The sequence below is a fragment of the Panulirus ornatus genome, chromosome 48 (genome assembly GCF_036320965.1).
Source record: "Panulirus ornatus isolate Po-2019 chromosome 48, ASM3632096v1, whole genome shotgun sequence".
Taxonomy (NCBI): Eukaryota; Metazoa; Arthropoda; class Malacostraca; order Decapoda; family Palinuridae; genus Panulirus; species Panulirus ornatus.
The window spans coordinates 13,848,380-13,869,890 of record NC_092271.1 but is presented as its reverse complement, the minus strand read 5'-3'; the positions used below and the strand labels follow the sequence as shown (position 1 = coordinate 13,869,890).

The following is a 21,511-nucleotide window of genomic DNA, read 5'->3' as shown; positions in this document are numbered from 1 at the left end:
GGGGTGGTGGGGGTTTTTGCTTTGAAAAATGTATGTGAGAAAACTTAAAAGAAATGGATTTGAGTAGCTTTTGGTTGGGAAGGCTATGATAGAGTTATAGAGATGTTGGGGAAAGGGTATTAAGAATATATGGTGTGGGAGGAAGTTGTTAAAACAGTGAAAAGTTTTTTCGAGGAGTAAGGCAGTGTACGTGTGGGAAAGGGAAGGAAGTGATTGGTTCTCAGTAAATGTAGGTTTTGGGCGGCAGGGGTGTGTGATGTCCCCATGGTTGTTTAATTTGTTTATGGATGGGGTTTTTAAGGAGGTAAATGCAAGAGTCTTGGAAAGAGGGCAAGTATGAAGTCTGTTGGGATGAGAGAGTTTGGGGAAAGTGAGTCAGTTGTTGTTCGCTGATGATAACAGCGCTGGTGGCGGATTCATGTGAGAAACTGCAGAAGCTGGTGACGGAGTTGGTAAAGTGTGTGGAAGAAGAAAGTTAGAGTAAATGTGAATAAGAGAAAGGGTTTTATTGGTACGTAGGGTGAGGGTCAAGTCAATTGGGGAGGTGAGTTTGAATGGAGAAAACTGGAGGAGTGAAGTGTTTTAGATACGGGAGTGGATCTGCACGGATGGAACCATGGAAGCGGAAGGGGAAATCAAAAGGGTGGGGGAGGGGGCGAAATTTTGGGAGCCTTGAAAAATGTGTGGAGTCGAGAACATTATCCGGAAAGCAAAAATGGGGATGTTGAAGGGAATAGTGGTTCCAACAATGTTGTATGGTTGCGAGGCGTGGGCTATGGATAGAGTTTTGCGCAGGGGGATGGATGTGCTGGAAATGAGATGTTTGAGGGACAATGTGTGGTGTGAGGTGGTTTGATCGAGTAAGTAACGTAAGGGTAAGAGAGATGTGTGGAATAAAAAGAGCGTGGTTGAGAGAGCAGAAGAGGGTGTTTTGAAATGGTTTGGGCACATGGAGAGAATGAGTGAGGAAAGATTGACCAAGAGGATATATGTGTCGGAGGTGGAGGGAACGAGGAGAAGAGGGAGACCAAATTGGAGGTGGAAAGATGGGTGAAAAGGGGTTTTGGTGATCGGGGCCTGAACATGCAGGAGGGTGAAAGGAGGGCAAGGAATAGAGTGAATTGGAGCATGTGGTATACAGGGGTTGACGTGCGTCAGTGGATTGAACAAGGCATGTGAAGCGTCGGGGTAAACCATGGAAAGCTGTGTAGGTATGTATATTTGGTGTGTGGACGTGTGTATGTACATGTGTAAGGGGGGGGGGGGCCATTTCTTCGTCTGTTTCCTTGCGTACCTCGCAAACGCGGGAGACAGCGACAAAGTATAAAAAAAAAAAAAAAAAAAAAAAAATATTTATTTATATTTATTTAATATATTTTTTTTTTCAAAAATATTGGGCCATTTCCCCGATTAGGAAGGTACTTTAAAACAAAAGGACTGGGCCTTTAGGGAAATTTTTCCCTCACCCCGGCCCCCCTTTTCTGTTCCTTCTTTTAAAAAAAAAAAAAAAAAAAAAAAAAAAGGGGGGGGTTTAGGGGAAAATCCCTTCCCCTTTTTCCCCGTTTGAGAAGGGTAAAAAAGGGCCCCCCGGGGAAATTTTTTTTTTTTTTTTTACACAACTTTCCATGGTTTACCCCAGACACTTCACATGCCCTGATTCAATCCACTGACAGCACGTCAACCCCGGTATACCACATCGATCTAATTCACTCTATTCCTTGCCCACCTTTCACCCTCCTGCATGTTCAGGCCCCGATCACTCAATATCTTTTTCACTCCATCTTTCCACCTCCAGTTTGGTCTCCCACTTCTCCTCGTTCCCTCCACCTCCGATACATATATCCTCTTGGTCAATCTTTCCTCACTCATTCTCTCCATGTGCCCAAACCATTTCAAAACACCCTCTTCTGCTCTCTCAACCACGCTCTTTTTATTTGCACACATCTCTCTTACCCTTACATTACTTACTCGATCAAACCACCTCACACCACACATTGTCCTCAAACATCTCATTTCCAGCACATCCATCCTCCTGCGCACAACTCTATCCATAGCCCACGCCTCACAACCATACAACATTGTTGGAACCACTATTCCTTCAAACATACCCATTTTTGCTTTCCGAGATAATGTTCTCGACTTCCACACATTCTTCAAGGCTCCCAGGATTTTCGCCCCCTCCCCATCCTATGATTCACTTCCGTTTCCATGGTTCCATCCGCTGCCAGATCCACTCCCAGATATCTAAAACACTTTACTTCCTCCAGTTTTTCTCCATTCAAACTTACCTCCCAATTGACTTGACCCTCAACCCTACTGTACCTAATAACCTTGCTCTTATTCACATTTACTCTTAACTTTCTTCTTTCACACACTTTACCAAACTCAGTCACCAGCTTTTGCAGTTTCTCATATGAATCAGCCACCAGTGCTGTATCATCGGCGAACAACAACTGACTCACTTCCCAAGCTCTCTCATCCACAACAAACTGCATACTTGCCCCTCTTTCCAAAACTCTTGCTTTTCTAAGTATTTCTCATACATTCTTCAAAGCAAACACCTGATCTACACATCCTCTACCACTTCTGAAACCACACTGCTCTTCCCCAATCTGATGCTCTGTACATGCCTTCACCCTCTCAATCAATACCCTCCCATATAATTTACCAGGAATACTCAACAAACTTATACCTCTGTAATTTGAGCACTCACTCTTATCCCCTTTGCCTTTGTACAATGGCACTATGCAAGGATTCCGCCAATCCTCAGGCACCTCACCATGAATCATACATACATCAAATAACCTTACCAACCAGTCAACAATACAGTCACCCCCTTTTTTAATAAATTCCACTGCAATACCATCCAAACCTGCTGCCTTGCCAGCTTTCATCTTCCACAAAGCTTTTACTACCTCTTCTCTGTTTACCAAATCATTTTCCCTAACCCTCTCACTTTGCACACCACCTCGACCAAAACACCCTATACTTGCCACTCTATCATCAAACACATTCAATAAACCTTCAAAATACTCACTCCACCTCCTTCTCACATCACCACTACTTAATATCACCTCCCATTAGCCCCCTTCACTGAAGTTCCCATTTGCTCCCTTGTCTTACGCACTTTATTTACCTCCTTCCAAAACATCTTTTTATTCTCCCTAAAATTTAATGATACTCTCTCACCCCAACTCTCATTTGCCCTCTCTTTCACCTCTTGCACCTTTCTCTTGACCTCCTGCCTCTTTCTTTTATACATCTCACACTCATTTGCATTTTTTCCCTGCAAAAATCGTCCAAATGCCTCTCTCTTCTCTTTCACTAATAATCTTACTTCTTAGTCCCACCACTCACTACCTTTCTAATCAACCCACCTCCCACGCTTCTCATGCCACAAGCATCTTTTGCACAAGCCATCACTGCTTCCCTAAATACATCCCATTCCTCCCCCACTCCCCTTAACTCCTTTGTTCTCACCTTTTTCCATTCTGTACTCAGTCTCTCTTGGTACTTCCTCACACAAGTCTCCTTCCCAAGCTCACTTACTCTCACCACTCTCTTCATCCCAACATTCTCTCTTCTTTTCTGAAAACCCCTACAAGTCTTCACCTTCGCCTCCACAAGATAATGATCAGACATCCCTCCAGTTGCACCTCTCAGCACATTAACATCCAAAAGTCTCTTTCACACGCCTATCAATTAACACGTAATCAAATAATGCTCTCTGGCCATCTCTCCTTCTTACATACGTATACTTATGTATATCTTGCTTTTAGAACCAGGTATTCCCAATCACCAGTCCTTTTTCAGCAAATAAATCTACAAGCTCTTCACCATTTCCATTTACAACACTGAACACCCCATGTATACCAACAATTATTCCCTCAACTGCCACATTACTCACCTTTGCATTCAAATCATCCATCACTATGACCCTGTCTTGTGCATCAACACCACTAACACACTCATTCAGCTGCTCCCAAAACACTTGCCTCTCATGATCTTTCTTCTCATCCCCAGGTGCATATGCACCAATAATCACCCCTCTCTCCATCCACTTTCAGTTTTACCCATATCAATCTAGAGTTTACTTTCTTACACTCTATCACATACTCCCATAACTCCTGTTTCAGGAGTAGTGCTACTCCTTCCCTTGCTCTTGTCCTCTCACTAACCCCTAACTTTACTCCAAAGACATTCCTAAACCACTCTTCCTCTTTACCCTTCAGCTTCATTTCACTCAAAGCCAAAACATCCAGGTTCCTTTCCTCAAACATACTACCTATCTCTCCTTTTTTCTCATCTTGGTTACATCCACACACATTTAGACACCCCAATCTGAGCCTTCAAGGAGGATGAGCACTCCCCGTGTGACCCCTTCTTCTGTTTCCCCTTTTAGAAAGTTAAAATACAAGGAGGGGAGGGTTTCTGGCACCCCCGCTCCCATCCCCTTTAGTTGCCTTCTATGACACGTGAGGAATGCATGGGAAGTATTCTTTGTCCCTTATCCCCAGGGATAGGGGAGAAATGGATAGAGGTGTGCGCAGGAGGGTGGATGTGCTGGAAATGAGATGTTTGAGGGCAATATGTGGTGTGAGGTGGTTTGATCGAGTAAGTACTGTAATGGTAAGAGAGATGTGTGGAAATAAAAAGAGCGTGGTTGAGAGAGCAGAAGAGGGTGTTTTGATATGGTTTGGGCACATAGAGAGAATGAGTGAGGAAAGATTGACCAAGAGGATATATGTGTCTGAGGTAGAGGGAACGAGGAGAAGTGGGAGACCAAATCGGAGGTGGAAAGATGGGGTGAAAAAGATTTTAAGTGATCGGGGCCTGAACCTGCAGGAGGGTGAAAAGCAGGCAAGGAATAGAGTGAATTGGATCGATGTGGTATACTGGGGTCGACGTGCTGTCAGTGGATTGAATCAGGGCATGTGAAGCGTCTGGGGTAAACCATGGAAAGTTTTGTGGGGCCTGGATGTGGATAGGGAGCTGTGGTTTCGGTGCATTATTACATGACAGCTAGAGACTGAGTGTGAACGAATGGGGCCTTTGTTGTCTTTTCCTAGCGCTACCTCGCGTACATGAGGGGGGAGGGAGTTGTTATTTTATGTGTGGTGGGGTGGCGATGGGAATGAATAAAGGCAGACAGTTTGAATTATGTACATGTGTATATATGTATATGTCTGTGTGTGTATATATATGTATACGTTGAGATGTTTTATTTATTATTTATTTTGCTTTGACGCTGTCTCCTGCGTTAGCGAGGTAGCGCAAGGAAACAGGTATGCATATGTGCGTGTGCGGATGTGTATGTATATACATGTGTATGTGGGTGGGTTGGGCCATTCTTTCGTCTGTTTCCTTGCGCTACCTCGCTAATGCGGGAGACAGCGACAAAGCAAAATAAATAAATAAATAAATAAATATATATATATATATATATATATATATATATATATATATATATATATATATATATATATATATATATATATATATATATATATATATATTCCCTGGGGATAGGGGAGAAAGAATACTTCCTACGTATTCCCTGCGTGTCGTAGAAGGCGACTAAAAGGGAAGGGAGTGGGGGGCTGGAAATCCTCCCCTCTCGTTTTTTTTTTTTTTTTCCAAAAGAAGGAACAGAGAAGAGGTCCAGGTGAGGATATTCCCTCAAAGGCCCAGTCCTCTGTTCTTAACGCTACCTCGCTATCGCAGGAAATAGCGTAAGACAAGGGAGCAAATGGGAACTTCAGTGAAGGGCGTAAATGGGGAGGTGATAACAAGTAGCGGTGATGTGAGAAGGAGATGGAATGAGTATTTTGAAGGTTTGTTGAATGTGTCTGATGACAGAGTGGCAGATATAGGGTGTTTTGGTCGAGGTGGTGTGCAAAGTGAGAGGGTTAGGGAAAATGATTTGGTAAACAGAGAAGAGGTAGTAAAAGCTTTGCGGAAGATGAAAGCCGGCAAGGCAGCAGGTTTGGATGGTATTGCAGTGGAATTTATTAAGAAAGGGGGTGACTGTATTGTTGACTGGTTGGTAAGGTTATTTAATGTATGTATGACTCATGGTGAGGTGCCTGAGGATTGGCGGAATGCGTGCATAGTGCCATTGTACAAAGGCAAAGGGGATAAGAGTGAGTGCTCAAATTACAGAGGTATAAGTTTGTTGAGTATTCCTGGTAAATTATATGGGAGGGTATTGATTGAGAGGGTGAAGGCATGTACAGAGCATCAGATTGGGGAAGAGCAGTGCGGTTTCAGAAGTGGTAGAGGATGTGTGGATCAGGTGTTTGCTTTGAAGAATGTATGTGAGAAATACTTAGAAAAGCAAATGGATTTGTATGTAGCATTTATGGATCTGGAGAAGGCATATGATAGAGTTGATAGAGATGCTCTGTGGAAGGTATTAAGAATATATGGTGTGGGAGGCAAGTTGTTAGAAGCAGTGAAAAGTTTTTATCGAGGATGTAAGGCATGTGTACGTGTAGGAAGAGAGGAAAGTGATTGGTTCTCAGTGAATGTAGGTTTGCGGCAGGGGTGTGTGATGTCTCCATGGTTGTTTAATTTGTTTATGGATGGGGTTGTAAGGGAGGTAAATGCAAGAGTTTTGGAAAGAGGGGCAAGTATGAAGTCTGTTGGGGATGAGAGAGCTTGGGAAGTGAGTCAGTTGTTGTTCGCTGATGATACAGCGCTGGTGGCTGATTCATGTGAGAAACTGCAGAAGCTGGTGACTGAGTTTGGTAAAGTGTGTGGAAGAAGAAAGTTGAGAGTAAATGTGAATAAGAGCAAGGTTATTAGGTACAGTAGGGGTGAGGGTCAAGTCAATTGGGAGGTGAGTTTGAATGGAGAAAAACTGGAGGAAGTGAAGTGTTTTAGATATCTGGGAGTGGATCTGTCAGCGGATGGAACCATGGAAGCGGAAGTGGATCATAGGGTGGGGGAGGGGGCGAAAATTTTGGGAGCCTTGAAAAATGTGTGGAAGTCGAGAACATTATCTCGGAAAGCAAAAATGGGTATGTTTGAGGGAATAGTGGTTCCAACAATGTTGTATGGTTGCGAGGCGTGGGCTATGGATAGAGATGTGCGCAGGAGGATGGATGTGCTGGAAATGAGATGTTTGAGGACAATGTGTGGTGTGAGGTGGTTTGATCGAGTAAGTAACGTAAGGGTAAGAGAGATGTGTGGAAGTAAAAAGAGCGTGGTTGAGAGAGCAGAAGAGGGTGTTTTGAAATGGTTTGGGCACATGGAGAGAATGAGTGAGGAGAGATTGACCAAGAGGATATATGTGTCAGAGGTGGAGGGAACGAGGAGAAGAGGGAGACCAAATTGGAGGTGGAAAGATGGAGTGAAAAAGATTTTGTGTGATCGGGGCCTGAACATGCAGGAGGGTGAAAGGAGGGCAAGAAATAGAGTGAATTGGAGTCATGTGGTATACAGGGGTTGACGTGCTGTCAGTGGATTGAAGCAAGGCATGTGGAGCGTCTGGGGTAAACCATGGAAAGCTGTGTAGGTATGTATATTTGCGTGTGTGGACGTGTGTATGTGCATGTGTATGAGGGGGGGGGCCATTTCTTTCGTCTGTTTCCTTGCGCTACCTCGCAAACGCGGGAGACAGCGACAAAGTATAAAAAAAAAAAAAAAAAAAAAAAAATATATATATATACATATATATATATATATATATCTTTCTTTCTTTCAAACTATTCGCCATTTCCCGCATTAGCGAGGTAGCGTTAAGAACAGAGGACTGGGCCTTTGAGGGAATACCCTCACCTGGCCCAATTCTCTGTTCCTTCTTTTGAAAAAAAAAAAAAAATATATATATGTCCCTGGGGATAGGGGAGAAAGAATACTTCCCACGTATTCCCTGCGTGTCGTAGAAGGCGACTAAAAGGGAAGGGAGCGGGGGGGCTGGAAATCCTCCCCCTCTCTTTTTTTTTTTTCCTCCAAAGGAAGGAACAGAGAAGGGGCTGGGTGAGGATGTTTCCTCGGAGGCCCGGTCCTCTGTTCTTGGCGCTACCTCGCTGACGCGGGAAGTGGCGAATGGTATGAAAGAAAGAAATATATATATATATTTTTTTTTGTGCTTTGTCGCTGTCTCCCGCGTCTGCGAGGTAGCACAAGGAAACAGACGAAAGAAATGGCCCAACCCACCCCCATACACATGTATATACATACACATCCACACACGCAAATATACATACCTACACAGCTTTCCATGGTTTACCCCAGACGCTTCACATGCCCTGATTCAATCCACTGACAGCACATCAACCCCGGTATACCACATCGATCCAATTCACTCTATTCCTTGCCCTCCTTTCACCCTCCTGCATGTTCAGGCCCAGATCACACAAAATCTTTTTCACTCCATCTTTCCACCTCCAATTTGGTCTCCCACTTCTCCTCGTTCCCTCCACCTCCGACACATATATCCTCTTGGTCAATCTTTCCTCACTCATTCTCTCCATGTGCCCAAACCATTTCAAAACACCCTCTTCTGCTCTCTCAACCACGCTCTTATTATTTCCACACATCTCTCTTACCCTTACGATACTTACTCGATCAAACCACCTCACACCACACATTGTCCACAAACATCTCATTTCCAGCACATCCACCCTCCTGCGCACAACTCTATCCATAGCCCACGCCTCGCAACCATACAACATTGTTGGAACCACTATTCCTTCAAACATACCCATTTTTGCTTTCCGAGATAATGTTCTCGACTTCCACACATTCTTCAAGGCTCCTAGGATTTTCGCCCCCTCCCCAACCCTATGATCCACTTCCGCTTCCATGGTTCCATCCGCTGCCAGATCCACTCCCAGATATCTAAAACACTTTACTTCCTCCAGTTTTTCTCCATTCAAATACCTCCCAATTGCCTTGACCCTCAACCCTACTGTACCTAATAACCTTGCTCTTATTCACATTTACTCTTAACTTTCTTCTTTCACACACTTTACAAAACTCAGTCACCAGCTTCTGCAGTTTCTCACACGAATCAGCCACCAGCGCTGTATCATCAGCAAACAACAACTGACTCACTTCCCAAGCTCTCTCATCCACAACAGACTTCATACTTGCCCCTCTTTCCAAAACTCTTGCATTCACCTCCCTAACAACCCCATCCATAAACAAATTAAACAACCATGGAGACATCACACACTCCTGCCGCAAAGCTACATTCACTGAGAACCAATCACTTTCCTCTCTTCCTACACGTACACACACACACACACACACACACACATATATATATATATATATATATATATATATATATATATATATATATATATATATATATATATATATCCCTGGGGATAGGGCAGAAAGAATACTTCCCATGTATTTCCTGCATGTCGTAGAAGGTGACTAAAAGGGAAGGGAGCAGGGGGCTGGAAATCCTCCCCACTCATTTTCTTTTTTTTATTTTCCAAAAGAAGGAACAGAGAAGGGGGCTAGGTGAGGATATTCCCTCAAAGGCCCAGTCCTCTGTTCTTAACGCTACCTCGCTATCGCGGGAAATGGCGAATAGTATGAAAGAAAAAGAAAAATATATGTATATATAAGTTGAGAGATATATAATTAGAAAATGTTCTTACCTTATTGAGTCTACACTGATGTGGCTGGTTGAAGAAATTTTGGTGGGAATTCAAGTACAGTATGTGAAAATTCAAGAACTTGGAATGCTTTTATGCAACCTATAATTTTTCTAATTACATAAAAACCATACCAATATCTTCATTACAGATTTAAAAGAACACATGGTTATTTTTCATCACTACAAATGAATACAATCACATTCCGAAAAGAAACACAATACGAAAATGAAGGAATAAATTTCAACAGAATGACAACAATTATCTCTTCAAGCACATATAAAGAACTGCTTGATTATCAATGTCAAAAAGGCATGAATTGAAAATTGATCTTGTAATAATACTATCACTTTGGGCAGCATTATAAACATGAGTAGGAGGGAAGAGCTCTGTATGAAGTTACATTTTGGGGAATATCAAAACCAATTTAGGAATACTCTTGAATTTGTTTTGCAATGATAATATACTGTGTGGAGAATATTCCGACAACAGTAGTATGAATTGGATTACTTTTTTTTATTCTATGATAATATATTGATAAAGGGAAGGCCTTTGAGGGATGAAGGAGAATGTGGGGTTAAAGTGGATTAAAAAATCTAGTTTAACTCTGCATTGATATTAGCTACAGATGCTGAGTTGGTTTTTACTGCAAGTGAAGTGATTAAAGAATACAATAACATGTGTTCAGCATGATTCTATACATTTTACTGAACAATAATGAATAAGGTAACATTTGTTAGTGTTATATATACCCTGGTAAATACCTGATAAAGTCCTCAGGAGTCTTCACCCCTACAGCCATAACTTCCCCTAACAGCCTAAATCTACCTTAATTTCAACATTGTACTTAAAGCACTTCAATGATATTGTCGTCATCTTTTCCCCACCATATAAGAATGTGTGCTGGAACTCATCTGTTCACACCTAAATGCTTTTGAACTTAATAAATCTTGCAGCAATTGAACCTATACATGAGACTAAAAATTCTATGCAAATAACATTTTCATGCTTGTTCGTTTTCTGCATTAGCGAAGTAGTACCAAGAACAGACGAAGATAGGCCATATTTTCTCATCCAATCTCTAGCTGTCAAGAACTATGCACCAAAGCCACAGCTCTCTATCCACAACCAAGCTCTGCAGACCTATATATGGTTTCCCCTAGCCATTTCACATGCCCTCATTCAGTCCACTGACAGCATATCAACCTGCACGCTACGATGTTCTGATTCTCTTTCTCTCTCTCTCTCCTCTCTCTCTCTGTATATATATATATATATATATATATATATATATATATATATATATATATTCCAAAAACCAGTGAAACAGATTCATGCCAGATGTTATGCCCAGTTAGGGTAAGTTTGGTTTTCATGCAGTCTGTTGATTTATATTAGTGTTTTACCTACTATTTTTGTTAACTTTACCCATATTTTCCCCGATCTTCATAGCCCTCCCTACTATCGATTTATCTAACGTCAAAATATAAAAATTAAAGCTCTAAATCATGCTTCTCTAGTCACATCATATTCTCCACATACGACACTATCATTCTTAACCAAAATCAGTTATTCAAAAGAGAGTTTTGATGTGCTTCTACACTCGAATATAACCATAATCTGGAATGCACGGTAGGAGAATTTGTAATTTTGGTAAATACATCACTTCTGTATGGTACTGGGGACACAAGGTGTAAAACCAGGGCCCCAAGTCTGACTGACCTACAGGTGTACAGCATACGCCCATTTTCAAGTACATCAAAACTTCCATAACACAACAGATCCATTATCTATACAAGTTGCATAGGCTTTTCATCTTGAACTTCTTGTTTAGACACATATAAACAGATGAAACAAGAAAATTTAACCAACTTTCCTAAAATATTTCAGCATGGTTACGAGGCGAAAACTCTTCTAAGCTGGGCTTTTAAAATTATTTTACAGGCTAAGCTTCTTAAATCACTAATCAATCACGCTGTTCATCCATGTATAGAGGCACGATGATTATAAGAAAATATTTTCTCTATTTATGACATCTTGTCTCACTCACTAGAAGGGGCAGACGATCCAATCTTAGACCGGTTTCCTGATAAACCCAATTTTCTTCACTTACCCATTTAAAGAGTTTCTAATCTTCACTGTTAGTGTTTCTTCGAGAATTCTGTTGTTAATTTCTAAGAGAATCATTTTGCTAGCGGCATTAGGATTGAGGGAAACAGTAACAAGTTGTCAGATCAGCGGCAAAGGGCGTCACTCCCAACAGTTGATAACGCTAAACTCCAGATACCAACTTCCGTTCCATTTGTCTCGCCTCCTCACACACCCCTACCTCACTCTCTGGTCCTCAGATATTATTTTTATCTAATTAAAGAGTTGTAGTTAATACCCTGCTTGCAAATGATTGTTTTAATAAAAGATACTTCAAAACAATTAATTCATATGGGAATATTGCATGGACTAAGTTCCAATAATATTTCAAATGTAAACATTTATCTTGCAACTCCATATAAGTACAATTTTATGATGTTCAATCATTATTTTGATAAATTGAAAGTAATTTATAAGAATTTGAAAGCAATAGATATAAAATAATTGATACAATACTATATAGAGAATCATACATACATTATGTCGATTTTTTAGAAAATTTCTCCTTAATAATGGAAAATATTTACCATTTTAAAGCTCTTACTATGATAATGTATAACACAAGCCTTCATATTTTTTTTACTTCTGTTTCTTACTTATATTTAGTTAATTTTTAATCGATGTGAATAATTTTTGCCCTGAAAGGTAAGCTAGTTTTCAGCTGTGACCTCGGGAAGGAAGGGAGACGATCAGCTGAGATATTTACAATCGTGTTTGACATTCCAGATGGGGCCTCGGGGCCTAAAGCTTTTACGCATTTTGTAGATCAAGGTGTTAGTGTGGCATTGTACGTGATAAATGTTGAAAATGGCTGCAAGGGAAAAGAAAGTAGACGAAACAAGCTATGAGGTAAGCAGCGCTGTCATTTTTTTTAGAAGGTTGACCTTATTTGTTTACGTATTCTTTAAACTAAGTAGCATTGCTTTGCGTTGTTGTTAGTGTTGGACATTTCTATCAGCATATATTTTACTCATTATATAAACTACAATGACGTATTTTCTGTCATATGTAGATTAAATGTCAGACTATTGGGTTTTATTAGTTTTGACCGGGCTAGACAACAAAACCCAATGTGATCTTAGTATTAGTGATTGGAAATATATTTATGAGTTTGATATATGGCAAGAGTATGATGGCTAGCTTTCATTTCAACTCTGATACTCATTTTTGCTGTATCTTAAGTTACTGGTACTTCCAGGTCCTCTTCTAACTGTAGGCCTAGATGACCTTTAACGTCAGATTTTAGTCATTACCGCTGGTCTTAGTACTGTGCATGCAGCTTTTGCTGATGGGTATGTCAAAATAAGGATCTACAATTCTGGTTTCTATAGCTCAAAGATTATCCAGCCTATTTTTTTTTTTTTTTTTTGAAGGATTTAACACCTGGTGCAGTGACTACCACTTTTGGGAGGTTATTCCAATAATTCCCTGCTCTTTGTATTAACGAATATTTCCGTATATTCGGCTGTGTTCATCTTTTATCTTATATTAGTGTCCTCCTTTGTCAGTTTCTGTTTGTACTGATGAATTAGGTTTGTTTATTTAGGTAGGTACATGACAAGAGAAAGGTAATTTGTTATTTATCATGACTGCAATACTTTTTTGACATACATCACTACAAGCTTATGTTTCTCAAGCCTCATGGTACCTTTGGTACCTTTCTTGTTTAGAGGTTATTATATCAGGTAGTTAAGTCCTTCCAGTACACGAGTCCACACTTGCATGGTTGAAACAGGTCATGACTGGTAGTCCACTCATACTTGTTACTGATTTTTGGAAGTCTCTTCGATTCCTCTGTGTTTAATGCATCCTCAAATGATATTCTGTTGTCAGCTTATAGGAACAAGTCAGAACCCTAATTGGTCATAAACAATATGGGTCAGATCACTGATCCCTGTAGAAGTCCACTGAAGATTACTTTTTTTGATGATTTACGATGACAGTCGCCCCCAGTTTCAGAAAGCTTTTATCCATCCTAAATTAGGATGTTCTTTCCCCCAGTCCACCAGCTTCTTTATTAATTACCCATAAAGTTATCTGACAAGTGCTCTCATATGACAATATTTGTGCTATAAGCAACTTCAAATGTCTAGGATTTTAGTCTATCTGTCTAATACTTTTAATGGCTGGAGTAGTGTAGATCATCCACTCGTAAAACAAAATCAGTGATTATTGAGTAGATTATTTGATTTTATGTGTTCCACTTTGGCTTTCTTTCTGGAGTATTTAGTAGCTTTCAGTCCATTCAGTGAGACTCACAGGTCTGCAATTTCCTGCTGCTTTCTTTTTTCCCTTCTTGTTTGTGACTGCTCTATTTATTTTTAGATGAACCTAATATCTTTGCTCCTGTTATCATTAGGGAAATTATAGCTTTGTGTCTGTTAAAAATGCCTACAGATACATGCTTCACTAAGTTATTCATAAATGTCATGAGCAGCATACCATCATAACCGTAGATAATATAACTCTTCTCAGCCACCCACAGGATGTCAGTGTCTTTATGTCATCAGGGTGGAAAGCCAGATATCATCACTCACTGTTGTGCAGTACTGTAGTTAGTATTAGAATAACAGAAAAGTTTTTTATGGGTATGACTCTCGATATTTTTGGTCTTTCATTAGGTAATGCTGATATTTAAGTTAGATACAATAATTACTGGTACTTTAGCAATGTGACAGTGCCACTCATCTCACAAAATACCCTTGGGTGTACTTAACATGGTTCTGGTGATTAGATATCCATATTTTATTCAACAGTTCCATGACAGATGCTTGGTGTTTATAGATTCAGTAAGATCCCAGTTTCTTTCTGATTCCCTAATGAAAATTGAGGTGAAATGGTAGGATCATATCATTAAATTTTCCTGGACATCTTTGTTAAAGGTCATTTTCATCAACTTCTGGTTTTTGTAGATTTAGTACATTTATTTTTGTCTTGGACTATGCCTCAGCATAACTTAGATTTTTTATGCTTGTATTTCACTTGCCTGCTCTTATTTTTTCATTCCCATCCTTAGTACTTCTAGCTAATTTCTTCTTCAGGTTTTCAGTTTATGATACTCACTGTAAGTCCTTCCATTATTGGTGTTTAAGAACCTTTTCCAAAGTTTAATATTCCATTTAATTTCATCCAAAACTCTCTTATCAATAGGGATAGTAAATTTCCTCATTGATGTCCTTATAATTTTCTTATATAATTTTCTTATATATACAGCCTCAGCTTCACAGTAATTGTCTATAAGTATTTTTGCTGATGACTGGTATCATCCATAGACTTACTTAATCCCTTAATGTTCCACCATATTATCCATTCCAACCTTCACATTTCGTAAGAAATGTTTTTAAGCTTACAGTTTCAGTTATTCACTTCACAATTATTATTTGTTATCTTCTACCACTGTAATAATGTGTAGTTTTGTAGATGTTTCAGCACAATGCACTAAAAAGTGCAAGAGTATGATATAATTGTCAGGTGAGCTGCTACTATGCATGTTTTATCATGTGTCTAACCTACAGCAAAATATGAATTACTTTATTATAAAGTTCGTCTTTACTTAATTATAATGTTTTATCTTGTATAACAAATCTTTCCAATTATAATCAGTCATTCATTGGTAGTTTTTGATAACAGCAAACTGAAAATTTTTGTAGTCTCAAATCGCACCATTTAGAAGTGTTGCTAAGCTCAGTTGCATGCTGGCAATATTGCCTTCCACTTTTTTAGAAACAGAAAATTTTTGTAGTCTCAAATCGCACCATTTAGAAGTGTTGCTAAGCTCAGTTGCATGCTGGCAATATTGCCTTCCACTTTTTTAGAAATTACCTCTGAGCTAATTTCTGTGAATGAGACCTAGTGCTACCTAGGACCTTTCTAAAGGCTGTTGCAATCCAAGGCTGTACTACTTCCATGTGCAGGGAAACATTGACTCCTCTGGAGTGAGTTCTTTAATGAGACTGCATCCCCAGTGATACATTCTTGCCAAAGGTGATTTTTCACTTCAGACGTAACCTTGAGCACACACACACACACACACACACACACACACACACACACACACACACACACACACACACACGTTTGAGGACAATATGTGGTGTGAGGTGGTTTGATCGAGTAAGTAATGAAAGGGTAAGAGATGTGTGGAAATGTAAAATAGTGTGGTTGGGAGAGCAGAAGAGGATGTGTTGAAATGGTTTGGACATACGGAGAGAATGAGTAAGGAAAGATTGACAATGAGGATACATGTGTCAGAGGTGGGAGACCAAATTGGAGGTGGAAGGATATATGGAGTGAAAAAGATTTTGAGCGATCGGGGCCTGAACTTACAAGAGGGTGTAAGGCATGCAAGGAATAGAGTAAATTGGAATGATGTGGTATATCGGGGTCGATGTGCTGTCAGTGGACTGAACCAGGTCATGTGAAGTATCTAGGGTAAACCATGGAAAGACTTTTGGGGCCTGGATGTGGATAGGGAGCTGTGGTTTTGGTGGATTACACATAACAGCTAGAGAATGACTGTGAACAAATGTGGCTTTTTTGTCTGTTTTTCTGGTGCTGCCTTGCTGAAACAAGGGGTAGTGATGTTTCCTGTGGGGCAGGGCAGCACCAGGAATGGATGAAGGCAAGCGTGAATGTGTACATGTGTATATACATGTATATGTGTGTATGTGTATTTATATGTATGTATATTTGTATATATTGATATGTATATGTATGTATATGTGTGTATGGGTATTTATGTATATATATTTGTATGTGAGAGGATATGATATTCTTCATGTGTTTCCTGGCACTACTTTGCTGACACAGGGAACTGTGATCAAGGATAATGAATATATATATATATATATATATATATATATATATATATATATATATTTTATTTATTTATTTTGCTTTGTCACTGTCTCCCGCGGTAGCGAGGTAGCGCAAGGAAACAGACGAAAGAATGGCCCAACCCACCCACATACACATGTATATACATACACGTCCACACACGCAGATATACATACCTATACATCTCAATGTACACATATATATACACACACAGACATATACATATATACACATGTACATAATTCATACTGTCTTCCTTTATTTATTCCCATTGCCACCTCACCACACATGGAATAACAACTCCCTCCCCCCTCATGTGTGTGAGGTAGCGCTAGGAAACGACAACAAAGGCCCCATTCGTTCACACTCAGTCTCTAGCTATCATGTAATAATGCACCAAAACCACAGCTCCCTTTCCACATCCAGGCCCCACAGAACTTTCCATGGTTTACCCCAGACGCTTCACATGCCCTGGTTCAATATATTGACAGCACATCGACCCTGGTATACCACATCGTTCCAATTCACTCTATTCCTTGCACGCCTTTCACCCTCCTGCATGTTCAGGCCCCGATAACTCAAAATCTTTTTCACTCCATCTTTCCACCTCCAATTTGTTCTCCCACTTCTCCTTGTTCCCTCCACCTCTGACACATATATCCTCTTGGTCAATCTTTCCTCACTCATTCTTTCCTTTTTCTTTCTTTCGTACTATTCGCCATATCCCACGTCAGCGAGGTAGCGTTAAGAACAGAGGAATGGGCCTTTGAGGGAACATCCTCACCTGGCCCCCTTCTCTGTTCCTTCTTTTGGAAAATTGAAAAAAACGAGAGGGGAGGATTTCCAGCCACCCGCTCCCTCCCCTTTTAGTCGCCTTCTACGACACGCAGGGAATACGTGGGAAGTATTCTTTCTCCCCTATCCCCACACATCTCTCTTACCCTTACATTACTTACTCGATCAAACCACTTCACACCACATATTGTTCTGAAACATCTCATTTCCAGCACATCCACCCTCCTGCGCACAACTCTATCCATAGCCCACACCTCACAATCGTACAACATTGTTGGAACCACTGTTCCTTCAAACATACCCATTTTTGCTCTCCGAGATAATGTTCTCGACTTCCAAACATTCTTCAAGGCTCCCAGAATTTTCGCCCCCTCCCCACCCTATGATTCACTTCCGCTTCCATGGTTCCATCCGCTGCCAGATCCACTCCCAGATATCTAAAACACCTCACTTCCTCCAGTTTTTCTCCATTCAAACTCATGTCCCAGTTGACTTGACCCTCAACCCTACTGTACCTAATAACCTTGCTCTTATACACATTTACTCTCAGATTTCTTCTTTCACATACTTTACCAAACTCAGTCACCAGCTTCTGCAGTTTCTCACACAAATCAGCCACCAGTGCTGTATCATCAGCGAACAACAACTGACTCACTTCCCAAGCTCTCTCATCCATAACGGACTGCATACTTGCCCCTCTTTCCAAAACTCTTGCATTCTCCTCCCTAACAACCCCATCCATAAACAAATTAAACAACTATGGAGACATCACACACCCCTGCTGCAAAGCTACATTCACTGAGAACCAATCACTTTCCTCTCTTCCTACACGTACACATGCCTTACATCCTCGATAAAAACTTTTCACTGCTTCTAACAACTTGCCTCCCAAATCATATATTCTTAATACCTTCCACAGAGCATCTCTATCAACTCTATCATATGCCTTCTCCAGATTCATAAAAGCTACATACAAATCCATTTGCTTTTCTAAGTATTTCTCACATACATTCTTCAAAGCAAACACCTGATCCACACATCCTGTACCACTTCTGAAACCACACTGCTCTTCCCCAGTCTGATGCTCTGTACATGCCTTCACCCTCTCAATCAATACCCTCCCATATAATTTACCAGGAATACTCAACAAACTTATACCTCTGTAATTTGAGCACTCACTTTTATCCCCTTTGCCTTTGTACAATGGCACTATGCAAGCATTCCGCCAATCCTCAGGCACCTCACCAAGAATCATACATACATTAAATAACCTTACCAACCAGTCAACAATACAGTCACCCCCTTTTTTAATAAATTCCACTGCAGTACCATCCAAACCCACTGCCTTGCCGGCTTTCATCTTCCGCAAAGCTTTTACTACCTCTTCTCTTTTTACCAAATCATTCTCCCTAACTCTCTCACTTTGCACACCACCTCGACTAAAACACCCTATATCTGCCACTCTATCATCACTCCTATTCAACAAACCTTCAAAATACTCACTCCATCTCCTCACATCAGCACTACTTGTTATCACCTCCCCATTAGCCCCATTCGCTGAAGTTCCCATTGATTCCCTTGTCTTACGCACTTTATTTACCTCCTTCCAAAATATCTTTTTATTCTCCCTAAAATTTAATGATACTCTCTCACCCCAACTCTCATTTACTCTCTTTTTCACCTCTTGCACCATTCTCTTGACCTCCTGCCTCTTTCTTTTCTACGTCTCCCGGTCATTTGCATTATTTCCCTGCAAAAATCGTCCAAATGCCTCTCTCTTCTCTTTCACTAACAATCTTACTTCATCCCACCACTCACTACCCATTTCTAATCTGCCCACCTCCCACGCTTCTCATGCCTCAAGCATCTTTTGCGCAAGCCATCACTGCTTTCCTAAATACATCCCCATTCCTACCCCACTCCCCTTTATGTCCTTTGTTCTCACCTTTTTCCATTCTGTACTCATTCTCTCCTGGTACTACCTCACACAAGTCTCCTTCCCAAGCTCACTTACTCTCACCACTCTCTTCCCCCCAACATTCTCTCTTCTTTTCTGAAAACCTCTACAAATCTTCTTCTTCACCTCCACTAGATAATGATCAGACATCCCTCCAGTTGAACCTCTTAGCACATTAACATCCAAAAGTCTCTCTTTCGCATGCCTATCAATTAACACGTAATCCAATAACGCTCTCTGGCCATCTCTCTTACTTATGTACATATACTTATGCATATCTCTCTTTTTAAACCAGGTATTCCCAATCACCAGTCCTTTTTCAGCACATATATCTACAAGCTCTTCACCATTTCCATTTACAACACTGAACACCCCATGTACACCAATTATTCCCTCAACTGCCACAGTACTCACCTTGGCATTCAAATCACCCATCACTTTAACCCGATCTCGTGCATCAAAACTACTAACACACTCACTCAGCTGCTCCCAAAACACTTGCCCCTCATGATCTTTCTTCTCATGCCCTGGTGCATATGCACCAATAATCACCCATCTCTCTCCACCCACTTTCAGTTTTACCCATATCAATCTAGAGTTTACTTACACTCTTTCACATACTTCCTCCACCACTCCTGTTTCAGGAGTAGTGTTACTCCTTCCCTTGCTCTTGTCCTCTCACCAACCCCTGACTTTACTCCCTAGACATTCCCAAACCACTCTTCCCCTTTACCCTTGAGCTTCGTTTCACTCAGAGCCAAAACATCCAGGTTCCTTTCCTCAAACATACTAAGTATCTCTCCTTATTTTTCATCTTGGTTACATCCACACACATTTAGACACCCCAATCTCAGCCTTTGAGGAGGATGAGCACTCCCCGCGTGACTCCTTCTTCTGTTCTTCTTCTGTTTCTTCTTTTAGAAAGTTAAAATACAAAGAGGGGAGGGTTTCCAGCCCCCGCTCCCGTCCCCTTTAGTCGCCTTCTACGACACGCGAGGAATAATAAGGTAAGAGAGCTGTGTGGTAATAAAAAGAGTGTGGTTGAGAGAGCAGAAGAGGGTGTTTTGAAATGGTTTGGTCACATGGAGAGAATGAGTGAGGAAAGATTGACCAAGAGGATATATGTGTCAGAGGTGGAGGGAACGAGGAGAAGTGGGAGACCAAATTGGGGGTGGAAAGATGGAGTGAAAAAGATTTTGAGCGATTGGGGCCTGAACATGCAGGAGGGTGAAAGGCTTGCAAGGAATAGAGCGAATTGGAACGATGTGGTATATTGGGGTTGACGTGTTGTCAATGGATTGAACCAGGGCATGTGAAGCGTCGGGTAAACCATGGAAAGTTTTGTGGGGCCTGGATGTGGAAAGGGAGCTGTGGTTTCAGTGCATTATTATATGACAGCTAGAGACTGAGTGTGAACGAATGTGGCTGCTGATGGGACTGAGGTATTTGATCAACATCCAAGTTCTCCAAACCTTTTGATATATGAATAAAAAGTGACATTAATGAATAATTTGTTCTTAAACTTGTTTCACGGGATGTGTTGTTCTTGGTTCCCTTCTTGGAAGGTCCTAGAAGTATAACTTTGCAGGGAGTAGATGAAGAATACTAAAAGTGATGTTTTCTAATAACAGAAGGTAAATTCCCTCAACATGATGCTATTCTTGCAAACAGAATCAGGGTATCAGCTGATGGCTCGAGATGTGATGAAGTTGGAGGGCATTTACTTAGTTACTGAAGAAGAATAACTTATAGCAAAACAAGCAAGTGTATCTTCCATATTTACTATAGAAATTTATGGCAATCAGGCTGCAGTTTGTCAACTTTAGTTCCCAGAGTGCACTGCTTTGATACATCCTATAGTTGTTAGAATTCATGCAGAGCATAAGATTGTAGAATTTTGCAGGTGTCCTAGACATACACATTATATACATACACGTCCCCACACGCTCACATACATACCCATACATTTCAACGTATACATATATATACATAAACAGACATATACATATACACACATGTACATAATTCATACTTGCTGCCTTTATTCATTCCTGTTGCCACCCCGCCACACATGAAATGAGACACCCCCCCCCCCCCACATGCGCGCCAGGTAGCACTAGGAAAAGACAACATAGGCCACATTCGTTCACACTCA

At 40.7% G+C, this 21,511-nt stretch overlaps 2 protein-coding genes across 2 annotated transcripts in view; one reads left to right on the top strand and one right to left on the bottom strand.

Moving 5' to 3' along the window:
* The window catches only part of Arpc2 (Actin-related protein 2/3 complex, subunit 2), a 52,697-nt gene extending 40,782 nt beyond the window's left edge, over positions 1–11,915 (bottom strand). Inside the window, exon 1 of the mRNA XM_071690452.1 lies at positions 11,734–11,915. Within this exon, the coding sequence (XP_071546553.1) occupies positions 11,734–11,807 (74 nt within the window). The 5' untranslated portion in view covers positions 11,808–11,915. The remainder of the gene's footprint in view (positions 1–11,733) is intronic.
* Positions 11,916–12,414: 499 nt separating this feature from the next.
* Positions 12,415–21,511, top strand: part of LOC139764108 (E3 ubiquitin-protein ligase TRIM37-like) — a 181,033-nt gene continuing 171,936 nt past the window's right edge. Inside the window, 1 exon segment of the mRNA XM_071690602.1 lies at positions 12,415–12,617. Coding sequence (XP_071546703.1) covers positions 12,567–12,617 — 51 coding nt within the window. The 5' untranslated portion in view covers positions 12,415–12,566.